The sequence below is a fragment of the Pelodiscus sinensis genome, unplaced genomic scaffold (assembly GCF_049634645.1).
Source record: "Pelodiscus sinensis isolate JC-2024 unplaced genomic scaffold, ASM4963464v1 ctg35, whole genome shotgun sequence".
NCBI lineage: Eukaryota > Metazoa > Chordata > Testudines > Trionychidae > Pelodiscus > Pelodiscus sinensis.
This window is the reverse complement of record NW_027465908.1, coordinates 3,016,607-3,033,634: the sequence shown is the minus strand read 5'-3', so window position 1 is coordinate 3,033,634 and position 17,028 is coordinate 3,016,607. Positions and strand designations below refer to the sequence as shown.

General features: G+C 48.1%; 1 protein-coding gene across 1 annotated transcript; it reads right to left on the bottom strand.

Annotated features, from left to right (window-relative positions):
* Nucleotides 1-7,541: 7,541 nt before the first annotated feature.
* Nucleotides 7,542-16,854, bottom strand: LOC112544723 (uncharacterized protein CXorf65 homolog). Its single transcript, XM_025181434.2, has 7 exons — nucleotides 16,141-16,854; nucleotides 15,781-15,818; nucleotides 13,134-13,220; nucleotides 10,871-10,987; nucleotides 10,631-10,705; nucleotides 8,396-8,500; nucleotides 7,542-8,296 (listed from the first exon to the last, which is right to left on the bottom strand). The coding sequence occupies exons 2-7, from the start codon at nucleotides 15,803-15,805 to the stop codon at nucleotides 8,220-8,222; spliced, it is 486 nt and encodes a 161-aa protein (XP_025037219.2). The 5' UTR covers nucleotides 15,806-15,818; nucleotides 16,141-16,854; the 3' UTR covers nucleotides 7,542-8,219.
* Nucleotides 16,855-17,028: the final 174 nt, after the last annotated feature.

Here is a 17,028-nt window from a genome sequence, read left to right as displayed (position 1 = left end):
CCCTCTTGCGCAATGCTGTTACGCTGATTATTTTCAGGAATAACGGCATTGCGATAGAGGGTTTTTCTTACGCAAGAAGGGGCAGTGTAGATGCTCCTTCTGGCGCAAGCCTCTTCTGCAAAAATGGTGGCTCATTAGGAATGCAAATGAGGCTCTGCAATATTCTACGTTTAGCCTCCTTTGCATATTTCTCGCACAAGAAGCCGCGAGTGTAGACATAGCCTAGGGGTCATAGTGGACCACAAGCTAAATATGAGTCAACAGTGTGACACTGTAACAAAAAAAGCAAACATGATTCTGGGATGCATTAGCAGGAGTGTTGTGAACAAGACACGAGAAGTCATTCTTCCACTCTACTCTGTGCTGAGTAGACCTCACTTGGAGTATTGTGTTCAGTTCTGGGCATCACATTTCAAGATGTGGAGACATTGGAGAAGGACCAAAGAAGAGCAATGAAAATGATTAAAGGTCTAGAAAACATGAGCTATGAGGGAAGACTGAAAGAACTGGGCTTGTTTAGTTTGGAAAAGAGAAGAATGAGAGGGAACATGATAGCAGTTTCCAAATATCTAAAAGGGTGTTTCCAGGACGGAGGAGAAAAATTGTTCTCCTTGGCCTCTGAGGAGAGGACAAGAAGCAATGGGCTAAATTACAGCAAGGGAGGTTTAGGTTGAACATTAGGAAAAACTTCCCAATGATGAAGGTGTTTAAACACTGGATTAAGTTGCCTAGGTGGGTTGTGGAATCTCCATCTCTGGAGATATTTAAAAGCAGATTAGACACACATCTATCAGGGACAATCTAGATGATGCTTGGTCCTGCCGTGAGGGCAGGGAACTGGACTGGACCGGATGGCCTCTTGAGGTCCCTTCCAGTTCTGAGTCTATGACTCTGTTTCCGTGTTTTACCCATTTCCCCAGCTGAATGTCTCATCTATGCAGACTGTAAACTCATTGGAGCAGGGAATGTCTTTTGGTCCTCTGCTTGTATAGCCCCACATTTCAGTGCAGTGTATATATAATTATTTATAAACTTGGAAAAGCTTCATGGGAGCAACAGAGAGCCCCATACCAGAATAACCCATAGCTCAGGGCTTTGGACGTTCATCTGGAGCAGGGGAAGCCCATGTTCAAATGCCTTCCCCTCATCAGACAGATGGGGAATTGAGCCTTGGTGTCTCACCTCCTGTTGAATGCTCTAACCACTGGGCTACAAGTTACACAGGAGGTGGTGGAGGGGCGAAGAGGGGATACCACTGACTCTAGTTTAGGTGGACTCAGAGCACACCTCCTGGAACATGCCCAAGCATCATTTGATGATCCCACTGCAGCTTAGGCTTGAGAGTCCTGGGTGTTTAGATGGAGGCAGCCGTGTACCAGCTCACTGGCAGAAACTGAGGCTCCTCGGGGATTTTAATAGTGGAAGTTTAGATACCTACAGAGATGGAGGCTCTGGGGTTCTCAGTGGTGCCTGAATGTTGGCCCCTATAGTTTTAAAGGTATTTTGGTATTGAAACCAATGGGAGTCTGGCACCTCAATGCCTTTCAAAGTATGGCCCCTTGCCGCTAGTGTGTCTGGGAGTCAGTTATTGGTGCGTTACTTGTTTATCTACGTTCTGGGACCAGTAAAAGCTTTTACTAAAAATAACTAGAACACAATGACTTCATTTAATGCATGTTTATAGGTAAGCGAAAGTGAAATGGAGTCAATCGAAAGGCGACAATTGGCTGAGGGTAGCTCCTTTACTCTGCATTTGATTCCCTCCCTTTTTCATGGAGGAAGGATTTTGTTTTTATTGTCATTGCTTTGATTGTTTTATGAGAGGTTGTTTCTATTTTACAATTGACAGTGTTTGGATACAGAAAGCAAAGTGAGGCAATGAGTTTGATTGTGCAGGTCTATATTATTATCTGAACCTTACCTCTGACTGCGGGTGAAAAGTTTTAGTGAGTTTATAATATTCCCACTTTGGATTCATTAACTAGGAGACTTAACAACACACAAAAGGCTCCTGGCCATGCAGAGTTATGGCAGCTGACATAGTGCAAGACAAAGATAAAAATGCTATAGAAAGTCCTTAAACAAAACATTTTAGTAGTAATGGTAATGCAAATACAGGCTGAATCTTAACGCACTCTGGTCCAGAAACATCCATGGACCAGTATGGTTTTAGGTGTCCGGATATCCACTTAGCAGGGGTATGTCCAAGTTTCCCATGGTCCTAAAATGTTTGCTGTAAGTACTGGCTCTCAGTGTTCTGTGCTGTTCTTCAGCTCTAATTTACCCCTAAATGTCATCTAAGAGCCTCGTAAGCAGTGGAAGGGTTGGTAATGCTGCTAGACATTCTCCTCCCACGATTCGGCAAACTCTCTGGTTCAGCACCAATCAAGTTCCAAGAGCGCTGGACTGGAAGTGTTTACCCGGTACTGTGTTTAAAATGACAGTGGGGCTGATCATGCAAGCTGATGCCCATAGGCAGCTGCCACCCTAGCAGACAGGTGAAAAATGAGTTTCAGGACATCTAGATTTCCCGCTCTGCAGCAGGACCCTGGTAGCTCACATGCTCTCAGGGCTTCTTAACTCTTGGGCTTATGGTGTGAGACTTCCCAGGTTGCTCCTGGGTGCAGAGATCTCCCCCAGGTTGCTTTCTCCCTTCCTGGGAGCAGTGCCTGAGAGACTGGAGCTGTTTTTTGCCACCCAGGAAAAAGGTGCAACAGAAAGAATTGAGTTTTCCCCCGAAACCCTGATGTTTTCTTTCCTCAGAAAATTATGGAACTTAAGTTTTGTTCCTAATTGACCCAAATCCTCAGAATTTCCCATGTTTTGAGCAGCTCTAGTTCTAAGATCCAAAGCTCTGTGTCTCTTCACCAACCATCAGACTTCCCAGGTAGTCAGTACACTTCTTATTCTAGTTTAGTCTCATTTATTCTGTGGAGATTTCCCTGATGTAATACTAGGAATGTGTTCTAGTCAATTCCTTCATTGGGATAGTATCTCAGCAAAGTCAGCTCTCCCTGTTTGTTATAAGCATCTGCATTTACATAACCTAGAATAGAAATTAGGCTAGATCCAAGAGCCTCACTCAATCTATGTTACGTAAGAGGTCAGGCTCAATGGTCATAATGGTCCTTTTGGCCTTAAAACTTAACAAGGGCTGCTACTCTTCACATTGAAGAGCATAAGTCCACGTGGCAAGTATTCTTATCAGTTAATGTGCTAAAAGGGTTGAACTGGCCATTACCCCAGGCCTCCTTTCATGTTAAAACATGCTCATTTAACCCCATGGATTTTTGCTTTGGGAAAAATATTTTGAAAAATTTCAACCATCTCTGGCCAATAAAACCGCTGCAACACCCTCTGTTGTGTCTTATCGGTCCCTAAGTGTCCTGACCAAGGGTGGTCATGAGCCAACTCTAAGACCTTCCAACGGTAGGGTCGGGGTACTAGCAGCTGGACTCTTTCTTCCCTTCGAGGTCCCCTTGCATTACCCTATACAGGCAATCGTCTCTTACCTCAAATCACGGCCCGAGTGGTGGGTTCGGCACGCCCCCTTTTCGTGTCCCCTCCCCGCCTTGTACCTGGTCCCATGCTGATTTCAGTGTCGGATCCTCTCGTTTCAAGGAGAGGAAGTCCCCTTCGTCCAGCTCCAGGCGTCGTGGGGTGGGCCGTTCGTCCTGCTCGGGCTCTTCCTCCGGTGGTGGTTCTCTAACCTCCTCGCCGTGGGCTGCGAAGGTATGAGCCCCTTGGATCCCTACCTCCCTGTCGGTGTGGGCGTCCCCCCACTGCCTTAACAGCCTGGCCAATCCCGGCCAATCTCGCCCCAGCAGGGTACGATATGCTAATTTAGGAGCCACCGCTACCTCGCATATCGCCTCCACCTCCCCGTCATCTATCTTTACTCGAGTTGCGGGGTATGAATGGATGTCCCTGTGTACACACTGCATGTATACTCGGGGGCCCCTTGGCTTTGTCGGGTGTATAACGTCCCTTCGGATGATGGTTTGTCCAAACCCTGAGTCTAGTACAGCCTCCACCTAACTTCCGTTAACCCTTATTTTCTGCATTACCTGTGCACGGCTCGGCTCGCCCTGGGTTGCCTCCTCTGTCTGTCGTTGACCAAATGTGCAGTCCATGAGGAGGCAGTCCTTTTTAAAGTGCCCCTCCTGGCCGCACTGGTAGCAGGCCCCTCTCTGGGCCCCTTCCCCTTGCAGACTGCACTCTGGGCCATATTCTTGCTCCCCCGCGGTTCCAGCTCCGCTCGCCTGTCTACTCCACTGGGGCGCCAACTTCCTCTCCAGGATAGGGCCTAACGGAGGCTTTTGTCCGTATCCTTGGCAAGGGGTAGTTGCGGCTTTCAGGGTGGAAGATTCCATCTTCTTGGCGTCCCTCGGGCCGCTGGCTGACCCCTTCCCGTCTACCCCCTCTGCTACGATGAAGTGCTCCATCAATGTTATGGCCTCTTCCAGTGTTTCCGGGAGGTGCTGCCATACCCACTGCTGGCCTTCGACGGGCAGGATCCTCACATATTGCTCTAGGATGACCAGGTCAGCCACCTGGACCCCCGTCTTGTTTTCCGGTTCCAGCCATCTCATCCCCGCTTCCCTAACGCGTTGCGACACCACTCGTGGATGCTCTTGCAGGTTGTAGTGGGCTTCCCGGAACCTTCGGCGATGAGTCTCAGGTGTGACGCCAAGTTGGTCAAGGATTGCCTCCTTGACCTTGTAATAACATAAGGCATCACGGGTCGACATGCCCCTATAGGCCAGCTGGGCCGGCCCAGAGAGGTAGGGGGCCAGGAGCATCGCCCAGTGTTCCTGTGGCCATTTGGCGGCCATGGCCACTCTCTCAAATGTAATCAGGAATGCCTCTGGGTCGTCTTCTGGTCCTAGCTTGGTTAGGCGTATCGGCAGTTGTGATCCTATGGCTCCTACCCCCTCTCCTGCCATGGGGCTTCCAACTACTCCGGTGGTTACCCCGGTCGGGGCTTCTTTGAGTTCTCTGAGCATCTGACCCTGCTGTTCTTGAAACTGGTTCAATCCCTCATGTATATTGTTAATCCCTCATGTATCTCCTTATCTCATTACTGACCCCTACCTCAGGGCCAGGAACGTACCCACGTTCTCCACGGCAGCATTTAGATTGGCATGATTTTCCAGAAATGCTTTTAACGGAAAAGTTTTGCGTTAAAAGCATTTTCGGAACAGAGTATCTAGATTGGCACAGACGCTTTTCCGCAAAAGCTCTTTTTACGGAAAAGCATCTGTGCCAATCTAGATGCGCTTTTCCACAAAAAAGCCCCGATTGCCATTTTCGCGATCAGGGCTTTTTTGCAGAAAACAAATCTGAGCTGTCTACACTGGCCCTTTTGCGCAAAAGCTTTATGCAAAAGGGACTTTTGCCCGAACGGGAGCAGCATAGAATTTCCACAAGAAGCACTGATTTCTTACAGTAGGAAGTCAGTGCTTTTGCAGAAATTCAAGCGGCCAGTGTAGACAGCTGGCAAGTTTTTCCGGAAAAGCGGCTGATTTTTCAGAAAAACTGGCCAGTCTAGACACAGCTTACCATGTGTTATGTGTTCCTCTTGTGGGGTTCGAGTCTTTCCCACTCTCGTCTGTCCCCAAACACCAGTTTACTCCTTTGTGCCCAGTAACTGTTGCACGGTTTGTTTTATTTTGTATTATGCGGGTCACCCTGGATGGATTCCTACCCATGCAAGGCCAGTTTAGCGTCCGGGGTACCGGGGAAGGTGGGTTCAGGCCCTCCCTCTCTCTGAACCCCAGCTCAGGGCCCTAAGGTAGGGACCTAGGTCCCTACTCAGTGAAGGGGGCTGTAGCCTCTAAACTCCCCCACTCACGGGGTCCACAACCTTGCCCCAAGTCACTTCTTCCCTAGTTCCACATCCATGTCCACCCGGTGGACCCGGATTAAAGCTCACCCTGGTTGTCCATGCATCGCTTGCTTTGGTGTTCACCTTCCTCAGTCTCCGGTCACCGTCACTCCTCTCCTGCAGCTCCTCCCTCCCCTCGGGCTTCCTTAGCCACTTTTAAATACCCCGCCCTGGCGTCCGGGATTCTGCCTCTCTTGACATCCCCGATCCAGCGTTTGGGGGGGGGTTCCAGTGCAGGGCTGAGACGCCCCGTCATACATGCCCAGTAGGTACCACAGAGCAGAGACCTGTTTGGGGCTAAGTTGTTAGCCCAATTCAGATCTGAAATGATCTGCTCAGGTGGGTGTGAGACTAAGTCATTTTCCCTTCTGCCAAGAGCTGGTGCAGTCTGTCCTGCTCCTGTGCTGTGTGGTGAGAAGCATTGCAGCTCCTTGCCATGCTCACTCTACAGCACAGCACAGCAAAGCAAGATGGCAGCAGCCAGCAGCAGGGGGACACACTGACAAAGTCATTGAAACAAAAAACAGGACGATGTAGCACTTTATAGACTAACAAGATGGTTTATTAGATGATGAGCTTTTGTGGGCCAGACCCACTTCCTCAGATCAAATAGTGGAAGAAAATTGGCACAACCATATATACCAAAGGATACAATCAAAAAAATGAACACATATGAAAAGGACAAATCAAATTTCAGAACAGAAGGAGGATGGGGGTCGGGGGGGGAGGTAAATGTCTGTGAGCTAATGATATTAGAGGTGATAACTGGGGGTGCTATCTTTGTAATGGGTAAAATAATTAATGTCTTTGTTTAGGCCTAGGCATAAAGTGTCGAATTTAAGCATGAATGACAGTTCAGAGGATTCTCTTTCAAGTCTGGCATTAAAAGGTCTTTGAAGCAGGTAATCAAGTCGTTGAGATAATGAGAATCCTCTGAACTGTCATTCATGCTTAAATTTGACACTTTACGCTTAGGTCTAAACAAAGACATTAATTCTCACCCATTACAAAGATAGCACCCCCAGTTATCACCTCTAATATCATTAGCTCACAGACATTTACCTCCCCCCCGACCCCCATCCTCCTTCTGTTCTGAAATTTGATTTGTCCTTTTCATATGTGTTCATTTTTTTTATTGTATCCTTTGGTATATACGGTTGTGCCAATTTTCTTCCACTATTTGATCTGAGGAAGTGGGTCTGGCCCACGAAAGCTCATCATCTAATAAACCATCTTGTTAGTCTATAAAGTGCTACATAGTCCTGTTTTTTGTTTCAGCTACACCAGATTAACACGGCTACATTTCTATCACTATTTGACAGAGTCATTGTTCTCCTGGGTAGGAGGCAGAGAGCTGAAGTGACCAGAGTCCCCAAGGATTGCATCGTTTCCCAAATATGACAGTTACAGCTGGGTCCTCTTGGGTTGCAGGGCTCTACCATGGAGGGACAGTGTCAAAATTGCAGGTGTTGGGGCCAATTCTGTTGTTGATTGCTCGGGTATAAATGCCAAGTAACTTCAAAGAAATCTACTATTGTGAAGTTTCTCTCTGTAAGGGAGAGACATTCAACACAAATAGCCCTTGTGGTTCAAGGACACACCAAGGGAGGAAGTACAGAGCACAAAGCAAATGTTACATGAATCAGAAGGAACAAAGTAGAATTCTGAATCACACAGAGAAAGTAGACAAGCAACAACAGAATCTCCAACTAGTACCCATAAAACCGGTTACACAATAACAAGGACATCAGTGCAGGTTGCATTTTACAGTTTGCATCCAATAATCTTCTAGGCCCTGAACTTGTGGACCTTACACAGAGAAAGTAGACAAGCAACAACAGAATCTCCAACTAGTACCCATAAAACTGGTTACACAATAACAAAGACATCAGTGCAGGTTGCATTTTACAGTTTGCATCCAATAATCTAGTAATCTTCTAGGCCCTGAACTTGTGGACCTTACTCAGCTGCTGAATTAACAGTTAATCAGTCCAGTATTGAGCCCCACTCCAAAAGGACCCCTTTCATGCCTAGGCTTAGATTACAGTATGCCCTCTTGATGCAACTTTACATTCTTCCTTGAGCCATCAGAAAGGAAGCCATTATCTCACTTCCTTTCCAATTGGCTAGCAGAGAATGGAGGAGTTTTTCCACAGGAAATCTGGGATCATTCAGAATCAATGTACGCATGGAACGCTCCGAGTGGCTCAGACTCCTGGAGTCAGCCCTAAAAAGCACTTCTCCAAGGAACAAGCCAGAAGACATCAAACATTTTCAAATAGCAGCTGGGAAGGAGAGGTCAGCATTAACCATCCCTTGGGATATGCCACTCTCAGTGTCTCCTGGATTGTTTCGGAGAGGACACTATAATTTTAGTCCTGTTGCCTTGGGGCGATGGATTCTGTTTACCTGCAGCAGAAACACACAGAGCAGATGGGTGGGTGCTGGAAATTCAAAGGGAATGAACAGGATTAAGCTCTCTGGCCTCATTAGGTTTCAGAGACTCACCTTCTTCTGATGGAATCTCTAAGAGCACACTTGTCTTTTTGCCTGCTTTTTTGGCTTTCACTCTGGTTGAAGAGACCTTGGAATCTTCCCAGTTCCCCAATTTAGCTTCACAGAGAGGAGAAAAGCACTCGGATTAGGAAAGTTCGGAAATGTCAACACTTGTACCTCCCTGGCACTCATCTGATTTCACTCAAACCAACTATTACACTAATTGTGCAATTAATATCACAACACACACAAATAAAAGGCTAAAAATAATAAAAGAAAGATTAAGGAGCAATCTAGTAGTTATTCTGAGAGACTGAGTCTGGCCCCCTCTAGGAGTGATTACAAACAGCGCCAGTGCCATGAGAACTCCTGGGTTTTATTTCCAACTCTGCCACTGACTCACTGGGTGACTTTGTGCAAGTCATTTAACAGTTCTGTACTTCAATTTCACCACTGTATGACGAGGATAATAATACTGATCAGAAAAAGTGGGAGGAGTGTCATTACTTAGTTACTTAACATTTGTGAAGTGCCTAGAGAGCTACAGATAAAATATTCCATATAATTTCAAAATACAAATCAACAACAGTACTCCTGAATGTGAATGAGTGCGACAAAATGGGGATTATATGCACTCTATAGTAACCCTATGTATGGGCCTCAGTTTCCCTGGGCACTGTACCAATAGGAAGATGATGGTGGGAATGTTGGTGGGACAGCCTTTCCCATGTATACAATGGCTGATGCCTTCTGTAAAGGAGGTAAACAGGGGACACCTTTCGCCCAGGAAGCTGGACAAAGGCTGGAAATGGGGCTGGCTGCAGGGGGTAGATGGGCGCTGTGTGTGAGTGTGACTCTCATTGATTTGGGGGAGGCAGAAATGGGGGGCAGGGCCCTTGGTTCTAAGGCCTCTCTCCTCAATGTGGATTACACTGACTGCTTCTGGTTTCTGTGCTAACAAGTCTGGTTGACGCAGTGTCCCTGTGGGCTAATAAACTTTTTGTTTCACCTGCTGGCTGAGAGTCACATCTGTCTGCAGAGGGGGTGCAGGGCCTGGTGACCCCACACTTGCGAGACAGGGAGTCTATGCAGTAAATCAATCATCTCAGTCACTGATTGACATTATGGTGGACTTTTACACTGGCTACCTATCTTGAGCTGATCCAACCATTGTTCAAGAGCTCCATCAGGCCATAAAGCTCCTAGGTAACTGGTTTTGGCCATGGCAAAGCCACATGGGCCATCAGCAAGGCTGTTGCCCAGACAAGCTCTTCCTGCTCTCTGCATCCCTCTCTATGGTCTGCAGTGTGCTGGCCAAAACACATGTCACTCCCAGGATAGGCTGGGCCAGTTCAATCCTAGATCAAAATACTTTCCCAGGAGAGAAACGCGTTGCCTGCAGCACACAAACTTTCCTTAACCAAGTCAGAGACAAGTCTGCTCCTGTCTAAGATGCCAGTAAACCACCCCGACTGGAAAGAAATTCAGAGGCACTTTGGAAGTAAACACCCATAAGGAAGAGCACCATTGCTTCCTAAGCACCACACCCCCTGGCATGGTGCTAGCAGGGGTTAATCCATCCAAAGTATCCAAAGTTAGGAGCTTCTGCTCTTAAAAAAAAACCCTCCCTGGAATAGATATGGGAGCTCAGGCCAACCCACTCCCCGAGTTCCAGCTCTGGCCCCTTGTTTGAAGGGTTAGAACCAGTCCTTCTCCATCCCTTGTTCTCTGAGCTATTTCCTACCTCTCTAATCTTTCTTCCATAGCTCTAATCTGTTTCTCCCTCTTTGGGGTGTTGGTTTTGTCTAGCAGTTTCTCAACAGTCTGCTGGAAGGAGTGTCTCTCTGTAATCCCTCAGTCTCAGAAGCAGCAACAGCCTTTCTGCTTAGAAGTTCCTTTGCTAATTAAGATCGTTATCCTTGATACATGCCCAGGTGTTTTACTGCCTAAGAGACTGCCTCCCAGTTACTCAGCGAGTTAACTATTCTCAGGTGACTCAGAGCTGCCTCAGCCCCCGATATGCTAGGCCTGCTGCCCTCCTCTGACAATGCCAATTTGTCTCCAAGAAACTGCAAAGAAATATTTCTAGTACAAATTTAAATCATTCTTGCTTGGCTTGGGCTTTGATTCCTTCCTGAGAAATACAACTGAGATGGTATATTCCTTTCTCTTGGAAATACACCCAACATCCTAATACATTTTGTACATTAGTCTCATAAAACTATCTAGCTTAGCAGCACTACTTACCAAGGAATTTAGGATTAATTATGCCTTCATCTTTCAGCAGTGGGGTAAATACTGCCTCTGAAGAACCTCCACCATCTGTGAGGGACAAAGGAATTTCATAGAGAGAGAAACATTTCTCCTGCAGATGTGCTATCTAGTGGCCAGAACTGGGACTGGGCATTGCTTTTGTAGCCATCACAATGCTTGTGGCCAAAATGCAGAGGCATTTTCCTCTCGTGGCGCTGGCTATGCTGTACCTACTTGTGACACGGAGGAGGACACAGATCTCTCGCTCGCTCAGAAGCTCCGAGGCAAAGCGATGTTGGTTCTGAAGCAAATTCTTCACCTGGCCACTCACATCTGCCAGCTCAATGTCATCTGCAATGCATAACGTGGGTAAGAGCTGAAGGCCAGTGAGCAAATAAAACCTGGGAGCAGGAAGAGCATCTTTAAAATGAACACATTGCTCATTCAGAGCATGAACATTGACACAGAAGCAGCTATTATCCACAACAGGTAAATATAAACATACCGCTGGGGCAGACTGAAGGCAGTGGGCTGCAGGAGTTTGGTCCTATTGGGTCAGGGAGGTGGATGGGCATTCGCCCACCCCCATTAAAGGACCCTCCCCCAACCTACAGGGAAGATCCAAAGAGCCCTAGATGCCAACTAATTCCAGGGGACCAAGAAAAAAGAAAAAACAGGGACGGGGGTGAAGGTCAAAGGGCTAAAACGAGGGAACCAGATAGGAACACTGATCAGAGAACCCCGGACAGTGCCCACTGCCCCTTGAAGGTCTCAAGAGAGCCAGCGGATGCCACCCAGTGGAACTCTGCCGGGATGCATGAACAGATGCAGGAGCGGAAATAGGCCCCACAGTCACAGCCCCCCCCCCCCCATACCTAATCTCTGCTCCCTGGTTTTATAAATTGCCAGTTTGGCAGTAGCCAGGAGGTCGATGAGGAGGTCCCACGACTGTGTGAGGCTATGGATGGGGTGTGTGTAAATTAATAGGTGAGGGGAGAAGTGTAGCCAGAACCTCAACAAGAGGTTCTGGAGGAGCTGAAAGAGGGGCTGTAAGCAGGCGCACTTGAGATAAATGTGCGCCAGGGTCTTTCTAATGCCACAGAAGGGGCAAGTGTCGGGAACAGGGGTGAACTGTGCCAAGTACATGCTTGTGCTCCCAGCACCGTGGAAGATTCTCCAGCTGATGTCTCTTGTGGGACGTAGAACCAAGGTGGAATAGAGATTGGTCCATTCGGGTTCCCCACCCTCTATTGGCGGAAGGAGGTCCTGCCACTCGGTATCTGGGTGGGACACGAGGGTGGGGAAGTGAAGAGTGTGAAGAACGAGTGTGTACAGATGACTCTTTAGTGTGGTTCGAAAGGGGACCGACTGCAACGTGTGCAGCCGGCTTGGGTAAGGAGGGGGTGGCGGTTGGGAAGGTACGCGGGGTTGGGGGCCTATGGAGAGATCAGGGGGGCGGGCAGGGTGCACCCTCTCACAGGATCCTGTCGAGATAAACCCGAGCAGCAGGCAGCAAAGCGTCCTTCACCTCCTGAAGCATGCGCCGGGGAGTACGTAGGGTGGAGAGCCCCGTGTGCTGGGCAGTGCCAGAGGATCCACCCAGTCTCCCTGGTCGTAGTCTAGGAGGTGTCTGATTCTGGCGACTTCTGCCAGGACCAACCTGTGGTGCCCAAGAGGGACTCTGCCACCTGTGCACGTAGATGGGGGTTGTGTAGCAGGGGCTCCACGAGGAGGTCTGCCCCCATGGTGGCTCCCAAGGACCTGGCCACTGAAAGCATCTTCTAGGTCTGAAGGAGGTCCTGGTAGACGGTCGGCAGCTTGGAGAGGTCTCGCGGAAGACCTCTCAAATGAAGGTCATATCGGAGCCCTCAGAGGTGGCACAGGAAAGCGTGCGGCAGCATGGTCCGCACCAGAGGACATGGACCCATTTGCGCAAACACATCAGGCCCTGCCCCCCTGCCTGAGACCCCACCACTTCTGAGAACGTGGAGCTGGCCTCTCCCATCTTGCCCAGGGGCCTGGCAAGTCTGTTGGTCCCTCTGCCCACAGACACTGCTCCCTCAGCTCCCTTTGGCTGGGAACTAGCCAATGGGAATGCAGAGCAAGGGCCCAGGGTGGGGGTGGAGCCCATGATTCTCCCATCCAGCAGCCAGAACCACTGGCTGCATTGGGGCTGCAGCACGGTGCCAGGACAGAAGAGGACTAGCCTGTCTTACCCCTGCAGCATGGCTGACTGGACTTTTAATGGTCGGGTTGGTGGTGCAGACTGGAGACACCAGTGTCCCTTTTTGATTGGATGTTCCAGTTAAAAACCAGATACCTGGTCATCCTGAGAAAGTCAGTGTGACGGTTCTGCCAGATTTCAACCCTACATGGCTTGGTGACACCCCACCCTGCAACTGAAGGGCAGCAGAAGCTTGGTCTTATCCCAGTCTGCATGGTCAAGCAGAGCCGTAACAAGATGGAGCCCTTGGCAGGGCTCCATGACCTACCGTACCTTCATTCTCACAGCTACAGCAGTGTTTGATGCTCTCCAGGAGTAGCTGGACTTTGCAATGAATGTTGAAAAGAGCCTTTTCATTTTCTGTTGAGAGACATAATTCATGGAGCAAAACTTAAACCTCCTTGAGGTCGCAGGGAGCAGGCCCATCAAGAGAAATATGGGGCCCTAGGACGTGTTCACTGTGACCCCATCCCTACTATTTTGCTCCCATTTTCACCCTTGTTACAAGATACTAAGCTTGGGGCACAAGTACAAATGTCTGTCTTCCCTCTTCCCCCATATCAGTCCTCTCCAGGAGCTCAGCACCAAACCAAAAGCTTTGTCCCTAAGGGTATGTCTGCACTGCCACCCTACTTCGAACTAGGGTGGCTAATGTAGGCATTCGAACTTGCAAATGAAGCCCGGGATTAAAATATCCCTGGCTTTATTTGCATCTTCCCAGGCACCACCGTATTTAAATGCCCGGTAATTTGGACTCCCTGCCCATGGCTACACGTGGCATGGGCTAGGTAGTTCAAATTAAAGCTCCTAATTCGAACTACCATTACTCCTCCTGCAATGAGTAGTTATAGTTAGCAGGGTATCAGCACCCTCCTTTTCCTGTGCTTCACAGGGCACACACCAGGGATGCACCAGCAGACCAATAATGCACATCCTTGTTTGAGTTTATTGCTATGGTAAAATCCAGGATCCTAACACCCAGCACAGAGAGAATTTGGGGTCTGGTTGTGGTTCCAGCATTTGCATCTTATCTCCATCTCCAGTTGCTGGACGACTTTGTCCCAGGCCTCAACCATCAAAAATGCCTATGTAACTTAAGAGCGGTAAGCGCTATATTCAATGTGATTTATGTGCCTAGGGGACAAAGGCCCAGACCCTCAAGGATATTTAGATGGCAATCTCACTGAAAGCAGTGGGAGTGAGGCAGCTGAATAGCTTTGAGGAGCTGGGTCTAAGACCCACTGACTCTGAGGTCAAGTATCAGAAGGGGAGCCGTGTTAGTCTGAATCTGCAAAAGCGGCGAGGAGTCCTGTGGCACCTTATAGACTAACAGAAGTGTTGGAGCATAAGCTTTCGTGGGCAAAGACCCACTTTGTCAGATGCATGACTCTGAGGGCATCTCTATACTTCCCAGAAGATTGACGCTCCAGTGGTCGATCTTCTGGGCTACGTCTACACTGGCACCCTTTTCCGGAAATGCTTAAAACAGAACAGTTTTCTGTTATAAGTATTTCCAGAAAAAGCGCGTCTACATTGGCAGGATGCTTTTCCGGAAAAGCACTTTTTCCGGAAAAGCGTCCGTGCCAATGTAGACGCGCTTTTCCGCAAAAAAACCCCAATCGTCATTTTTGCGATCGGGGCTTTTTTTGCGGAAAAGAAGTCTGTGCTGTCTTCACTGGCCCTTTTCGGGAACAGTTTTCCAGAAAAGGACTTTTGCCCGAACGGGAGCAGCATAGTTTTTCCGGAAAAGCACTGATGATTTTACAGTAGATCATCATTGCTTTTCCGGAAATTCAAGGGGCCAGTGTAGACAGCTGGCAAGTTATTCTGGAAAAGCGGCTGATTTTCCGGAATAAGTGGCCAGTGTAGACACAGCCCTGGTGTTTGATTTAGTCTAGTATAGACCTATAAATCGAACACTGAGGGCAGCTCCTTCCAGCGGCCAGTATTCCTCCTTTTGCAAGGAGTAAGGGAAGCCACTGGGAATGTTTGCTCCCATCAGTCTCCTGCAATGTGCCAAAGCTCAGCTTAATATAAGCCAACTCCAGCTACACATGCTGTGTAGCTGGACTTGCATACCTTAAACTGAGCTGCCGGGTCTAGTGTAAACCTGTCCTCAGTGAGGCTAAGGATATGTCTGCACTACATACTCTCAACAGTTGTAGCGCATACATTTCCTATACAAACAGAAGAGGAAGTGTTTTCCATTGCTGTAATCCACCCCCATCAAGAGGAAATCACTATGTTGACAGAAGAATTCACGTGCTGACCTAGCTACATTTACAATAAGACCTAAGAGCAGCACACAGGGTGTGAATTTTTCACAGTGCTAGAGTGACCTACATTTTAGGTATAGATGAAGCCTTAGGCTCTTTCAGGCCCTTAGGGGCAGATTTTTAAAGGTACTGAGGAACTGTTGTGCTCTGCATTTCAATGCCTTACTGATTTAGTTTTAAACTGTGATTTAGACATGTGAATTATAAATTCATCACTGTCAAGGAGATTTTGTCTATAAAGATCTTAAATCCCTTTTGGAAATGAGATTTAGGTGTCCGAATCAGTTAGGGATTGCAGTGCTGAGCCTAGTAATGCCTAAATAGCTTTTGAAAATCTGAGTCAAAATAATTTTTGAAAAGTCACTTAGGCATTTTTGAAAATTTCACCCAGAAAACTTTTCACTTATCTTCTCCTAATATTGGCATTGGGGGGGGGGGGGGGGGGGGGGAAACCAAGTATTTTTGTAGGAACTTTTGAAAAAGAAAACCACTTCCCATGCAATATATATATTTCCCCCCTGTCAAAACCAGTATACCCAGGAGGGAAAGGAATGCAGGCTTCATTGCCTCTTGTCTTGAGTAGCTAAACATTCCTTATGGACAAGAAAGAGGCAACAGAAATCAGAGGCTGGAAAGTCACTTACCTCCATGAAGCACTGTTATAAACATTTCTGCCAATAGCCTAGGAAAAGGAAGAGACCAATGACAACATTCCCACTGTCTTATACTGACACAGAAAAGCAATCCCAGAGCCAGACTTAAGAGCCCCTTGCAAATGCTTGGAGTTAGCTGTTTGCTCCCAGACAAGCTGTGTTCCCTGGACTTCTCTTGCTCTATCCTTGGCTAAAAACTCACCCAGGATGCTGGTAAGTGACTGTATCTTCCCAAGGTGGAGCTGCAACATTAATACCAGCCATCGTGTTCCAGTTTGCCTGGGCAGGCCAGGGAAAGTCACAACCAACCGGCACAGAATGAGGGAAACAATATCTAAGAAGGGTGAGTACCTGGAAAAACTTCCCCCAGGAGAAGGACCCTGAAATTCCTTCACATCCGATCAGGCAATCACCCTGTAGAAGCCAAACTGAACATGTCTGTCCCGACTGCCAGGTGCCAGCATGACTTGTTACTCTCCCTGATGATGCCACCTGTAGAATTGCCCTGTAATCATTGTTTGTGCTTAGGAACCAGCGGGGCTCAAAAGCCTCTTCATGAGGCAACAGCTGAATAAATATTGTTTCTATCCACTAAAGGGACCAGGCAGAGGCTGCTGGAATCTACTAGTGGGCACCTGCTTGTGCAGGTTGCCATGGTGTTATGCTGGCTTCTCGCCAGGAAACTTTCCCTTACTTTCCCTTGCTTCGAATTGACAGGAAGGCACCCGGGGAGAAAGGGAGAGAGGAGGCTCCTGACTTGCACTACAGAACTCAGGCACATTTCACAGCCACGACAGACTCCATTTGCCCTTCTTTACAGGCAGGGCTGACAAGTGGAAGGGACGGATTTTTTTAAAAAGATCATAAATCTTCTGTTTCAAGATCCGTGCTGCAGGCAGCCCCTCTAATCTCAGCCAGAGGCGCTGGGATAGGTGTGTTGGATGCCCAGATGGGAGTTCTCTCTGCTATGCACCAACCCCACCCTCTCAGCCGGAGAAGCTGTCCAGAACAACGTGGGCACACTGGCTGCAGAGAGAGTTTGTGGCTACTCCAGTCCTAGCCACTGGCAGCAGAGAGAGATCCAAGGAATTGTACTGGGAGAGAATTTACAACTACTGTGCTCTCATGCTCCCCCAGCAGGAGTCCCTTCAGGAAAAGAGGCTGAATGTCAGGGAATTGTTCAACCCTTTCCCAGCCTGACTAGAGAGCGGAGTGACTCATTTCCCGTTATTACACAGC